General features: G+C 37.5%; 1 protein-coding gene across 10 annotated transcripts in view; it reads left to right on the top strand.

Annotated features, from left to right (window-relative positions):
• LOC131033765 (uncharacterized) overlaps positions 1-15,708 on the top strand; it is a 46,330-nt gene that overhangs the window by 17,555 nt on the left and 13,067 nt on the right. For 5 of the 10 annotated variants that reach the window (XM_057965046.2, XM_057965048.2, XM_057965047.2 and 2 more), the window contains 2 exons: positions 8,981-9,028; positions 9,125-9,171. In XM_057965046.2, coding sequence (XP_057821029.1) covers positions 8,981-9,028; positions 9,125-9,171 — 95 coding nt within the window. The other 5 variants (XM_059218500.1, XM_059218499.1, XM_059218501.1 and 2 more) reach the window with 3 other exon arrangements.

The raw sequence follows: 15,708 nt of genomic DNA, 5'->3' as shown, positions 1-15,708 counted from the left end.
TCATCAGCCTGGACATCATCTCAACCGGTTTGTCAAAGTGACAAACCTATCCTTCCTTCTCTATGCCGGCAACTCATCATGTCTACCCGGCTGATCCGGTGCATATCTTCGATTTCATACACTTGAGGCAACTTAGTGTTTCACTGGTTCATTTGGTGTGAGCCTTCAATCACCTGCCTTGTACTCTTCTGTCTTATCTCAGAGGACTATGATGCATTCCATGCATAATGTGAGATAAGCTCCACTTACCGATGGAAGTGGATCCTTGTCATCTGCATCCGGCATTGCACCAATAGGACTTCCTTGTTTGAGCAGGCATATCTTCAAACATGCACATATGATCCGGTTGGGCACACTCACTGAGAGTCTTCTCATCAACTGGTGACTGCATCTTTATCCGGTGGGAGTCCTGCTGTTTCACATCCAAACATCCAACAACATACCGGTTGGCAATTATGCATTAGGTCACCCTGCTTGCTCACTTGCCGGTTGGCAACAATGCACTGCCAACATATCACTTACCGGTTGTTATCCAATACCGGTCTCCAATACATGTCTTCAACACAAGTCAACACTAACCCATGTACCAGTGACTCCAATGATCATTATGCTAGATGACATTCTCTTCCTTACTGGTGACCTGCTATGCTAGTTGACATCAATGACACCATTTCCGGTATGCATCAATGACAACACTGCTCTTAATCTCCCATACCGGTTGCCATCCTATACCGGTTGACATCAATGACAACACAATGCCAACATCTTCCTCTCCCATCGTGGAGTCTCTTCACTTGCTATTCGATTCTTTATATACATCGCTCTTCTATTTTCGCGAGTCTTCTTCTTTAGCAGATGGATAGTCATATTGCTGGCTTCTCATTTTGTCTTGTAGCAAGTTGAGACTATTGTGTATGAAGTCTGTCAGATTAGTAATATTATATGCTTTCTGTGTTCAGAGTTTTCAGACATGAAGTTTTACAGAATGTATATCCTCTACAATGCCAACATCTTCCTCTACCATCGTGGAGTCTCTTCACTTGCTATTCGATTCTTTATATACATTGCTCTTCTATTTTCGCGAGTCGTCTTCTTTAGCAGATGGATAGTCATATTGCTGGCTTCTCATTTTGTCTTGTAGCAAGTTGAGACTATTGTGTATGAAGTCTGTCAGATCAGTAATATTATATGTTTTCTGTGTTCAGAGTTTTCAGATATGAAGTTTTACAGAATGTGAGATGTGTCATTTGGCTTCATTGTCGTGATTGAGTTGTAGAGAATCAAACTTATCTTAGTGTGATTGATAGTAACCTGAAACTATCAATAGTTGTATTCATTTTCAGAGATATAATAAAATTCATTTTTGAGTGGGCTGGGTTTTTCACCCTCAGGTGGAGGGTTTTCCCAAGATAAAGTTCTTGTGTTTGTGTTGTTCGTAAGTTTAGTTTTCTGCTATCTATTTATTCTGGTTCAAATTTAACACCAAATACTATGTGATTTGAATTTTCTAAAATTTGACTTAATCCTCTTAAATTTAATTTATAATAACTTCATTTATGCAATTTGTTTTAAAAAATTGGTATAAACAAAACCTACATTAAATGAGAAAGACAAATGAAATGTTTTTCTATTTCAGCAACCCATTTTTTTTGGTTACTTTCCAATGCAACTCTACTATTTTTGCAGATTATAAATTGTTAAATCAACTTATAGTTATCTATGTAGCAATTATGTGTCTATATTGCTTTTGAAGTATTCAAAATCTCCTCTAATAACTTAGAAAATCGTGTTCAATATATGTGTATGTGTTTTTTATGAATGTCATATTTAGCCGTATCCATATTGAGGGTCTTAAAAATGGCCGTATCCGTGTCTTAAAAATGGCCGTATCTGTATCCATGCAACTTTGCATTTCTTTTAGTGCTGCCTTGTCTAAAAGAGTTATATTTGTTGAGCCTATCCAGGAAGAAGGTGAGACTTCCCACTTTCAACAGCCACCCTTGGCTACCCAGGAGTTACCCATGGTTGTTTCTACCGACTCACATGTTTAGGAACAAGATTCTAGCCATTCAAAGGGTATCATCATTGAGATTTCTAAACCTGACAAAGAGGATCACTTGGGCACGATTCAAAAGTACATCCAGGACTTGGAGCCTGTGGCAGCTGTGATACAAGAGGTAGCAGACATTTCCCGACGGTTGGACAAAGCTCATTCTCCTCGGGTGAGGCAAGAGGTCCAACACATCTTAGCATTCATACAAGGGGAATGTGAGGTAGAGTTTACCTGTAACAACTACTCAATAATCACTCATTAATTATAGAAATAAATGAGTGAAATAACAAAATCCAGTTAAATGAGTCAAATAATAGGGTAATTTTGTTATATTTCTTATCATATATAAAATGATTCTATAATCATTATAATTAGTACAAGTCCTTTTTACTAAACTTTTGCGTAACTAAAAAGAAAATAAAATTACATTACAGGTTAGGTGCACACATCATGAAGCCATGCTCGGTTTGAACTAAAGGCAGCGATATATAAGAGCCATTTAATTTTTCAATTAGATGGACACTAATAGGTAATTACATTATCACTTGCATTACAAGTTACAACCCTCCTTTGTTTCCTTCCTTCATAACCTAGAGAAAAAGAGAGAGAGCATCTTTGAGGTGATATCCACTCTACCACGAAGCATTAGCTTCCCCATGCTACTCCCCTGAAGAAGCCCGACCCATCACAAAGATCTAGCAGTATGAGGCAACTTGCATGATGGAATCTAGTTCACTATGCCAATCACTGCCAAGCTGGCATACCGATATGCTCATGCAACCCATATCTAATGCATTCTCCATTAAACACATTTATATGGAGTAGAAAGTAAATAAATATAAATAATGTACTCATGGGTGTGAGTAAATGATAATCAATGCTTATAACATAAAATGACCCAATCACCTCACTATGATAATTTGTCATTTAATGGGATAGATAAACAATACCAAAGACGAGTTGTAATTGGCATTCAGTTCTTATGATATTTACTTAGATGATGTGTTTTCAAGTCATAATATTTATCAATTAGTCCATTAGAGAGGAATAGTTAGTAGGTGATTAGTCATAAAGGGAGCTAATCCACAACACCACACACTTCCATAACTCTGTTCATAAACCAGTGATACTAAGGATCTTACATTTTATTCATGACTTGATTGGTTGAGGGTTATCACCAAATAATGTAGAAAGAAACTCATTAGAGTATTGTAACCTATTTATAGTTTATTTCTCATGTATAACCATTAACAATAACTATTATTTGAACTCATACTATTGCAATCCTTAAATCATCCAACAATTTTCAAATTACAGAATTGTAGCAGGGCAGTGTTCTACCAGTCATAACTTTATGCCCCTTTGCCAAATTTGAAAACTTCAATATGTTCTGGAAAGGGGAAAGAATGAAGATAATAACGCAGAAAAGGTTTTGCAAGAATCCCAAACACACGGGAGTATATTTTTCTGCAACTCAGCTCACTAATATTTACCAAAACAACGATTGACAGTAGGACAGTCTTAATTCTAGATGATGCATGTATTTAAATTTTGTTGGGCTCCCTTTTAATAAATTGAATCTCCCAACAATACAAAGATAAATAAGTTCCTTTTATTTGGAATTAAGTGTTCTCAATTTGCCTCAAGGCACAAAGATCACAATATGTTATGGCAGCTTACTTAATAGCCCATGCAGCGAGGTTTGAACCTGTATTCAAGATAACATGATGATTTGCCCAAATAAACTACCCATGGTTACTTGGATTAAAAGGTGGATTAATTCAAAGGATAGGAAGAAGTCCATTATAAAGGATCATATGGTGCTCTGTGCATCTAGGAATATAAGTCCAATTTTACTACTAAGCTTGGTCATGTCAAAAAAACTATTCTAAAGAACTTAGTCAAATTCAATAATATAGCTGGGTATACATTTTAAAGGAAGTATTGCAATTATATTGTTAACGAAGATAGATCATTTATCACAGTCCAAAACTTGATGCCTTCTTGAAGCTAGTTTCATAGAAGGTTATGATCTAAGGGATTTCTTTTATCCCTCTATACAGTTGGACCAATATACTAAGCAGTTGCTCTTTGGGCTAATACCCAACTAAGGTATTAATTAACATGATCACTCTTTTATTACGGTTTCAGCTTCATCAATGTATCTACATGCTTATTATTTCCTACTACTTTTTTGGTGTGTATCACTTCATTTTGTCACATAACAGTTCTATGCAGCCATGGCTTATTGGACAAATATGAGCAACGCATGGGACTCCTTTCAGCTCATGGCCACAAACATCTAATCTACCTTGGGTGGATTGTATTTTTTTTCATGCAATCAAAACATTCATGGGTTAATACTTGGGATTTGCTGTTCATCAGATAAAGGTTCACAATATTGGAAAGGATTGTGCTCACTAACGCAGAGGAAGAAATCAGCTCTTGAGGGCAAAGACACAACACTCTTACAGTAAATAAATGTCATTGTTGAGAGTAGAGAAGACAATAAGCATCAACATATTTGGCACCATTGTCCATATACATCCAGGAAGGGTTGACAGGGAATGCTCAATTTATGAAGAGCTTATCAAATCGACTGTTTGTCAGCATTATGAATTTTTCAAAATCTCCAACTTCAAACCAATGCATAGTTAATATTTATCAAACGTTTGGATGATACTACTCCTTTTAATTAATATTTTATTTCTATAATAGATCATTAAAAAAAAACCCTTGGACTTTGCTGTATCCAAAATTTTGTAAATAAGTAAATATCTGACTGAATACTTGTACCCACTATCACTTACCTTGTTGTTTGTGTTGAGAATGCAATTCCATAGAGTAACTGATGAGGCTTGACTTTCCAGTTGGGGCCATTATGAGGCAATAGAGCCAAAAGATTATATACAAAAGAAATGACGCTAGACTGCTGCAAAATACCTTTCTGAATCGACAGCAACTAAACCCCAACACCTTGCCTTTGAACACATCTGCTCATAAATTAGCACATAATTCCTTCATTTTGGTGACATAGCATTTTGAAGGAAAAGAACTTTCAAAGAATATACATTGCGGAAAGATTTAAAACTTCAAATTTTCATCAAAGCCAACTATTATTGCAGTGGTAGCCATTAGAAGTGTACTGGGCATGGTCTGTACCAAAGAAGGATTACTTCAGAAGTTCCTTCCAGAGCTGGTGGAAAAGTCGTGGATAAAGCCCACCCCATTTTCCCCAGAAATTCCCTAATAATCCTTTTATTTTTTTTTCTTTTTTCCCAAGGAAAGAGAAGCTTTTGATAGGTGTAAGGCCAAGGTTTGCATCCCTTCCCATCAGGCTGCCATGATTTGAATGCATGCAAAATGTGATGACATTGGCCTGATAAGTGGGGAACTATTATCTATTTTTTTTTAGGATACTTTCATTTATTTTTATTTGATTTTCTATCTTCTGAAATTTTTTTAATGCTTGTTTTCCCTTGAAGAAGATAGAGTATCGTATTATCATACTAATGTTAAAATATAATTTATTTAGATATAGTATAAAATTTTATTATTATTAGTATTAAAATACAATTTTATTTAGATATAGTATAAAATTTTATTATTATTAGTATTAAAATACAATTTTATTTAGATATAGTATAAAATTTTATTATTATTAGTATTAAAATACAATTTTATTTATTTAATATTAAATTTGTTTCCTTGAAATTAATTCCCATTTAATTTGGATCTGTTTTAGTAGAATTCTTAATTATAATTAAATATCACAAGCAAGACACTCTTTTGTTAAGTTTGGCTTCTAACCCAATGTCTGCATCAACTCTCTATATTATTTAATTATCCTAGATTTATATAAGATATTTCATTATCATATGCAGGCAACCTAACTACGCAAGTCTAAGTGCATGGGTGCCTAGATTCCATCATGACAATTTAGCTTCATCGGCTAGAACCTTATCCTCTATGATTCTCTCTCTCCAACCTAAGAGAGTGTCAACGGTTCTTGCACTTATGGAACAAGCATATAATCAACATCATAATAATCATTATTATTTACCTTCAAATTGATACTTATCATAATCAAATTGCTGTTAAACAGTTGAAAAAAATAATTATTCATTAATCAAACTAGGCTAATTAAATGGGATGTGACATTACGAGCCTGTTCACATCTAGAGGATGGCCTGGGATTGAGACCCTTGAGATGTTGGCAGCTTGGCACCCTGCTAGGCCTACTATTGGAGGGAGAGATTGTTAGGTGATAGCAGCTTTAATTGGCATGGAGGCTACTTTTCAAGACTTGTTCTATAAGCTGAAGCACCCAATAATCTCCAATGATCAGCTTACATGCCAACGAGATGAAGCTGTACATATGATGTTGAAAGTGTGTGCTGAGACATATGAGCTTACACACAAATCCTAGGAGCAAGTTGCCCAACAATCATAACTTATGGAAGCCGAATGGACCAAAGTGACATCTATAGAGCAAGAGCACCGCCTAGCATTTGAGGCCACCTTGGCCGAGAGGGAGGCTCTGTTGGTTGAGTGTGAGAGTAGATTGGCACAACAGACGACAAACTTGGCAGAGAGGGATACCAGATGGTTAGCATTGGAGGAGCAATGAAAGACTACAACTCAAGAGTTGGAACTGGAGGCTGTTCACATGGTGAAGGTGTCTCGAGAACGTGATCTTGTGGCAATACGGGACCTAAAGCTCTGCATGGAGCAGGTGCAGCACCTTCGTCAACAACTCTCCACTTCTGGGGCAACATCCATTCCGACATCCTCTTCTTGCCTAGGGATGTCCTCTCACTCTCCTCCTCAATTGTTCTTGTACATAGCTCCGTTTTTGGTTTACGTTGTCTAGAAGACTTCTTTTTGGGGGGACTGATGTAGTTGGCAGTTTATCCAATTGTTAATAAATAAATGTTTTGTTAGCCGAAGTGTTAGTTGAGTAAGTATTAGTCGGCTAGTTATGTAATGTTGTCATTTGTTCTCAACAGGTCATTGGGTTTGGTAGTTCTTGGTGGTTGGAAGTCTTAACCAACCATCAAATAGTATTTATGGGACCCATTTTGTTTGTGTTGAGAACCAGTTGATCATTGTACACATTGCATACAGTAATTAAGGATACATCTTTCTGAAACTCTATCGTTCTGGCATTGTCATATAGTGTTACTCATTGTTTTGCAAATGATATCTATGTTTACTTTGCATATTAAATAGTAAGTTCTCTATGGGAGTAAATAATGGAGAAAAGTAAACGACAGATAGTTGAGGCTGCACAAATGGTCAAGGCGTTGAGGGAACGAGAATTGTTAGTAGCTCATTGTCTCAAGTTGTGCATGAAGGAGGTTTACAGGTTACAACAACTCGGCTCTCCGATGTCCACTACCTCATCTTCGGTGTATACAGCTCTAGGGACATCTCGGCATCCATCTTCTCAGTAATTTAGTAGTGGTTTTGTTGTGCTGTTTTAGCTCCATATTTTGTTAGTTGTGTAGAAGACAACTTAATTTTTAGCTGCCCCAAAAAGGAAGAAGTCTCTTTGATGTCCACTCCCTCATCTTTGTAGTACGCAAATTATAATATTAGTTGTATTGTAATTGGAAAGTTGTTCTTGACAATTGTTGATAGTTTATAGTTGCCGACGGTTGGAGTTCTCAACAATTGTCAACTTTTTTATCTATTTCTCATTGTACACAGTCGGGACCACATGTGTGAATTTGTGTATCTATCGCAAATCTTATGAATGAATGAATGGAACGACAAGTCTTTGTGAAATCACTGTTGTGAATTTGTGTACCTTTTGCAAATCTTATGAATGAATGAATGGAATAAGTCTTTGTGAAATCATTGTTGTGAATTATTATTATTGTCTTACAAGTCTTTGTGAAATCATTGTTGCAAATTATTAGTATTGTCTCTATTCTGTAATTTTGTTTACTTCCGTGATACTCATTCCAATAGAGTTAGCGAGTAAACGGTATGCTATCACTTATATACTTTCATAAACTTGATTAGTAGTCTCTCTACTGAAAATTTTCTTTGATATAGAATATTTGCCTCATCTGAAATGCAAAGTTCAAGACTATGGCATATGTTTATGTTTTTTTCTTATCTAATTAAACTTCTAATTCCACTTCTGGCTGCATGATACATTCAGACTACATACAAAACACAATCTGCTATTCTATTTTTTTTTTGAGACTGTAGGAATCGGGTATAGCACCCCCTATAAACTTCTGTGCGCTAGGTAAACTTTTTAACGTGATCGGTGACGCTGGCATGACACATCCTCCGGTATCACGTGGGCTGGGGGGAGACTAGACCTCGTGACCTTGTGCTTCACCATTGGAAGCTCTCGCCAATTGAGCTAGGCCCCCAGCCCACAATCTGCTATTCTTAACTTTGTGAAACACATTATCATTTTTTTTTGTTCTTCAGCCTTTTTGCTTGATGTGTCATTATATGATACTCCAAATGTGCCACAGAAGTTTCAATGTCTTAAAGAATTTCCTTCTCATTTTTCAGTTGGAGGTGGTAAGATGTCTATGAAGTTTTCCATCATGGGAGATATCAGATAGAAATTAGAAACGATGACTCCATTGAGAGTCAATTTCATAGATTTGAAGGTAGTGATCTCGCAAAGTTTAATACACCTGAAATCATTTGGGGAAGTTCATGACTCAAAAATATTTGGAGGGTTCTGTCAACAATGATAGAGAAGATTCAGGCACGACTTTAATTCAAATGAACTACAACCTTATTAGCTGGTCCTGGAAATGAGGGTTTTTTTTTGGTTTGATGATTTGCTTGTGAAGTTTCTCAGTAAGAATACTAATTGCATTGCATCAATTCAAAGAATCTATTGGAGCTATTATAGAATGATGTTCACTTTAGTTTAACCTTTTTGTGCAGGGAATAAAAACTGATTTAGTTCTTTGCAGTTACGATGATCATATATTGGTAAAGTTTTGATCACCTTTCTAAATTTACTCTGTTTTGTTATACAAGAAATGTTTTTCTGTTTGCATTATGTCACAACTTTGGTTTCTTGCATAGGTGATGGCAACCCAAATAGGAGCAGCTGGGACAATGCTTCATGCCAGGTTTGTATTTACTGTTCATAGTTATTTTTGTAAGTTATCCTATCTATGAAATTATATATATCTCAGCCTTAATGCAATTTGTTTTCATGTCATGAATTGGCCATACACTTTTTGAAAGATAACTTAGAGGATGTTATATTTTAAAATGGAATTTGAATTTGAATTCCAATTTTATATTTGATAGTGACTCTCAAATTTCAAATCCATCATTGAATGTTCATGTGCATTCTTTGTTTAAACTTAGAGTAGCTTCTATCTTTTGTGTTGATTTTAGGTTTCAACCTAATCGTTTGGTATTACTCGTTTAATTTCGAAAGTGCACATTTGATAGTGGGGGCTGCTTGTATAAAAATAATATACAAGCCTATGTTACCCCAGTTTTTGGGATGGTGATGGTAGGGGATGGGGGGATGAATTTTGAGGATGACTTTTTTGGGCCATTTTTGGGGATGACAAAGGGGACGACTATATAAAAGACAAGGAAAAATATATAGGGAAATTTCTAATATTCATATGATAACATTGATAAAGCATTCATAATATACATTGTAGATCCTTAATACATAACATTTGTTTTGAATTGAGAGTTCAGATGAGAGTCAAACAAATTAGCAAATGTCAAAACTTAATGGCTTTCATAATTCATTGTCAATATCCATGTGATATTAAAAAATGGTATACAAGTTACAACAAAATACCCAAAGGCTGCAAGTTTCACTTTCAACTACAATATGAAATTACAAAAACAAAGAAAATTTCATTTTATTTTCTCCTCATTTAGGGTGAGTTGGGTGTGAGGCTGTTGGCATTGGAAATTAGTTTTCTTCAACCAACATCATTTAAACAATTTATGACAAGTACCATGAAATTGCTTTTTAGGACTTATTATTTTTGTAAAGACTCTACTTTTTTATGGGAACAGCCAGTCGTCCCCGGGATGGCTGTGGGACGTCACAAACATCCCCGTCCATACTGGGGACAGCAGATTGTCCCTGGGATTGTCGGCGGACATCACAAATGTCGACACCCATCCTGGTGATGACAAGCTGCCCTCTTTTGTTTTCTGGGACATCCTCAAGTTTCTGGAATGTCCTGTGTCTTTTAAAAAATTGGGGCTAGCCAGACATACATCTCCAAACAGCAGCTCTACCAGTCACCAACCTCTATTTACTGTTAACAGACATTGCATGGTCTGATCTAAATCTAACTTGCATCTTTTCAGCTGGGTACAGCATTTTGTGAGTGCAAAAATATCTTATAAATTCTGATTTGTACTTTCCAACATCTTCATTCATTGTTTTTAGTAGCTATATTATTCAAATAAATCATTTAGAAGACTGTTTGGCTGCACTAATTTGGAATTGGCTTCATCTAACATTCTAGGGTTTTTGTGACATAAATCAGCAAGTTTGATGTTGTTTATTGCAATTGTGGATTGATACCAGTAATTTAAGGGTCTTGAATAGTGTGATCAGAATTTATACTTGTTTGGATTCATTTCCTTCCAAAAAAATCAGAAAATGCATTACGTTGGGCTAATGTGACAATGAATTTGAGCTTTAAGAGGATAGAGTATAGTTGCATGACTGTAGATCAGTTGGCCAACATGATCATTGAGGATGTAACTGAGGACCTATCAGATCCAGAATATTAAAATCTATCTCCTAGATTTGCAGCAACGCACATGGACATGCAGCCCTTGCCTTCAATAAACTAGTCTATCAAGGAAAGTATTTTGATCCAAGACAAGACCAAACTAGTGATGGATCAAAGCACTTGCAGTAAAAATCTCTAAGAGATCTTTAGGGACAATGAAGAATAAGAATCAAAGTCTTCCAGCACATTACAGTATAGTCAGGGGAAGGTGGTACATTTCTCTCTACATACGTTGATAGGTACAAGAGCAACTAGAGGATGTGGAGGTAATGAAGAAGAAAAAAGGAAAAAGATTAAGGTTCTGTGACACAAATTCAACTTCAAAAACCAGGAAATTCCAATTGGTTACAAGGAAGAATGTAAAATTTCCTTCTTGTCTACAACTCTACCAAGATTAGAAAGGAGTAAGCTTGGGGACGCTAAGTAAAATATTTCTAGTAGACGGCATAATTGCCGCACCTAAATAAATTATATTTGTTATGTTTTGTGATATGATAATGTAATGAACCGTTGGTTCCCTGGGGATAGGTAGTTGTCCAATGGTTGGCATCCTTAACCAACTGTTGAGGGTATATGTATTGAAGATGGTGCCGGGAATGGGAAATTGATGTTACTGTATTATGCAATAAAAGCTTAACTAACTGTCGAGGGTATATGTATTGAAGATGGTGCCGGGAACGGGAAATTGATGTTACTGTATTATGCAATAAAAGCTATATCTTTCTACCTTAAATGTTCTACAAATTATTCTGTAAATGATATGCGTTGTTAGTGTTCATGTACTTGCTACATTCTGTTTACTTTTGGTAATTTGAGAATTCACATCATAGGGAGTAAACATTTTGGCGTCGTTGACTTAAAAGAAGTCCAGTCGGTCTTGAGTAATTCATGCTTGTAGACCCCAATAAAGGTGAGAAGAGGCCACAGGGTGGCCAAGACCAAGCGATAAGGTGATCCGTAGACTATCGGTCGGAGGGAGCACAGGGACGAGTTAGAGCCTAGAAGTACCTGGAGTGTTGGAACGCTGGAGGTGGATGTCTACGCGGTGCACGTGTGGCCGAGAGGGCAAGGAAAGCACTGGAACGTAGCCGTTGGAACAGTCCACCAAGGTTCAACACACCTGGAAGTACCTAGAGTGTTGGGGATGCTAGAGGTAGACATGTAGAGGGCGCGCGCGTTGTAATGTCCCCTTATACGATCCTTTAGAGTTTGGGACTGATTTCTTTAAAATCAATTGCAAAAGTTTTCTTTTTATTAAACTAGTGTTTCAAATGGATCGGGAGAGTGGCAAATGTAATGCCAATTATCTTGATGATTAGATTGTTCAACAGTACTTGTATGGAAATGGTGATTTCACAGTCTTATCAGAATATTGGATCTGATATATATATATATATATATATTGGAAGGTGCTTGCAACTTATACTAAGATATAATAGGTATTCCAAATATATTGATATATATGTTGAATTGTATGATGTAAATAGGTTAATGATTGTATGATTATCTCTGTGTCTGCAAGATCAAAGCATATCGATAACTTGCTGTCTCTGATATCTCTGGAAATATTTATGCAGATCTCCTTTTGCTAATCTGCCAATTTCCTTCCTGACTTATAACCTGATGACTTGCTCTTATACCCCTTTAAACTCGAAAGATTGCCTCTCTTGAGGAGTGACGAGACACACCTCTTACCATCGGGTCCCTTCATAACAAATCGACAATGTTGGTTTGATTTCTTCAACAAATCGTAGGTTGAAGGATGCTTAATGATTATCGGATATACCCCTGAATTCTGTCGACTGCCAGACTCCTTTGCGATGCTCTGTGACTACTTTGTAGAGCCACCCAAAGGAGTGAATGATGACTTCCCGGATGCTCATTTATTTCAGATAATTGCACTACCGTCATGGTACAACATCAAGGACTACTTGTCAACTTCACAGTTTCCAGCCAACATGCTACCAGGAGTTGGTCCTGAGGAGTCAGACATTCCAGTTGATTAACGGGTTGCTCTACAAGATGGGACCCAATCAAGTATTGAGAAGATGCATCATAGAAGAAGAGATCCCAGGGGTGATGAGAGAGGCATGCGAAGGACCCATAGGTGGTCATGTGGGACCAGACAACATAGCTCGGAAGGTGTTGCTGGCAGGGTTATGGTGGCCCACGTTGTACAATGATGCTCGTGAATGGGCAGTGGGATGTGATACTTGCCAGAGAGCAAGCAAACCACCCAAGAGGGACTTCATGCCCCTAAACCCCTCCCATGTGCGGGAGTTGTTTAAGCGATGGGGATTGGATTTTATAGGCCCATTGAAGGCAATCCATGCACAGAGGTGTCCGTGGCCGAAGCACAAGCACTACCGAACAACTTAGCCTTGAGTATGACAAGGTTCATATATGAGCAAATCATCACCCGATATGGCATCCCCATCCAACTAACAAGTGATAAAGGAGGGCATTTTGTGAATCATGTGATTAAACTTTTCACGACAAAATTCAAGATTTTTCACTCCTTGTCAAGCCCTTACTACCCGAGACCCAACTGGCAAGCAAAGGCTACGAACAAAATATTGGTCTTCGTCATATACAAGTCCTATGGCGTCGAACAAGAGGATTGGGAGGAAAAGCTTTTGTCCAACCCGTGGGCTTACCAAACCATGTATAAGGTAACAACAAGCCAGACACCCTTCCAACCGATGTGTGGCTAGGAGGCAATTGTACCCATTGAGTTCATGGTACCTAGTTTGCATATAGCTATTGAGAACCGGCTTGGTGATATGGAAAGCTTGCGGGAAAGGTTGTACGCGTTGGGCAAGTTGGATGAGCGGCGAATGATGGCTCAATGGGCTACCGAGGCAGCGAAACGTTGGAAATTGTGGCATAATAAACACATCCGACGTATGCAATTCATCCAAGCCAATGGGTATTGATATATAATGGCCGGAATGAGATAAAACCAGGTAAGTTCAAAGTGAGAGGGGTTCACTAAGTGTGACTACCAGTTGGTAGTCTCAGTTCAGCTCTAGGGTTACCGGTTTGGCTTGTGCGGTGCAAACGATGATGTTTTGTGACCAGTTAGTTAAGGAATAAGGATAAGGATCGAGATACCACGTCAGTTGTGTGCACGTGAAGGATTTCTTTGTGGTTCTTGCGTGTGAAGATTGAATGCATTGAATGCCTACTTCGGGAATGAGCATTTTTCTTAGCGGTGTGAAGAGCGCATGATGGGTTATTGATTTTCAAATACGGTGAAGATTGGATCACTTGTAAGTGTAAACTTGAAATATTTAGGGTTTAGGGTTTATGCTACCGACCTAGTTGTTGTCTATAAGGTCGATGAGTTTTGTTATTGCAGGGGTTGGCAAAAGTTGTATTTGTGTCCACGTGTTGGAGATTTGATACTTGCCGAACCAGAGTGAGGAATCTGCAGAGTGTGATTGCAAAAGAGAGGAACTGAAAAGGATCTGCCTTAGCAAGAAGTGCTATTATCAGATCAATGTTTTACCTGTTGTCTTCTAACCATTTCAACAGAAGGTAAATCCCTTGACCGGGTAGCTTTAACAGGCATTGTTGTAAATCCTCTAACCAGGTGGCTCAAGGTTATTGAGTTATTTAAATCCTCTAGCGAGGTAACTCCTAACAGGGTTTCAACCTTTAACAGGGTATATAGCCATCCCTTAACCGGGTGATCCCTAACAGGATTTGTTCCTAACAGGACCTTTATTGTAAAGTCTTTAACCAGACTAGGCTCCTAACAGAGCGGACTTCAAAAGAGTTCACAAACAGCTTGTGGGTAATCATTCGCACCGTGGTTTTTCCCATTTGGGTTTCCACGTGAAAAATCTGTGTTATGGGTTGTGAGATTTTCATGTGATGATTGTGTGGTTTTGATTAAGTTAGATATGCATGCATTGTTAAATGGTTGTGGTATTATTGGTACAACTCATGCATGATTATATCAGTGAAGTAGTTATCAAGCTTTGAGATCTATCGAATGTTGTCTGAAGTATTTTTGTTTAACCAGTATAGCTATGCTTAAGTTCAGTGGTGAAGACAACCAATCAGTTGTGTTTTGATATGACAAAGTGTTGAAGCAGTTTTTTTTGTGTATTGATGTACAAGATAAGGACAATCCGAAAGAAGTATGGGACAAATTGGAATCCATTTATGGCGGTGATGAACATGTCAAGCAGGCTAAGGAAGAAAGCCTTAGAGGAAAGTTTGAAGATATGAGGATGGTTGAAGGAGAGACCATTCAATAGTATAGCATAAGAATCAAGATAGTGGTTGGAGAGATCAAGAGCACTGGTGGAACAATTGATGATGCCACTGTTGTCAGTAAAGTTCTGAGATCACTTTTACCGATCTATGCAATCAGGGTTCCCGTTATTCAGAAGCTAAGGTCTATCGACAAAACCAAGGTATCTTTAGACTCTATTATTGCAAAGTTGACTGCATATGAATTGAATGGCTATGATGGTAGTGTTCAGAAGACCGAGTCAGCCTTTAGAGCGTCTGCTTCCTCCGCACCAACCAGGAAAGGAAAAGAGGTCAGTACCAGTTATGAATCCAGGCCAAGCAGAGATATGGACGATGAGGAGATTCTGATGGAGTTTGAAGCTTTTCTTGCCAAGAGACTTCCAAAAGGCACCGGAAAATGCAGAGGTAAGCTTCCTCTGAAGTGTTTTTTCTGCAATAAGATAGGACATATAGCTGTTAATTGTCCTAACAATGACAATAAGGATAAACTGGAGAGGTTTAGGAAGTATAAAGGAGTAGGTAGGAGAAATTGTCTTGTTGCAGTGGATGGAGGTGTTACCGATGAGGAATCTGAGGATGAAGAGAATGAGGACATAGTGTTTGTGGCTGTCAAGG

This window comes from Cryptomeria japonica, chromosome 3 (assembly GCF_030272615.1).
Source record: "Cryptomeria japonica chromosome 3, Sugi_1.0, whole genome shotgun sequence".
NCBI lineage: Eukaryota > Viridiplantae > Streptophyta > Pinopsida > Cupressales > Cupressaceae > Cryptomeria > Cryptomeria japonica.
This window is presented reverse-complemented; position numbering and strand designations above follow the sequence as displayed.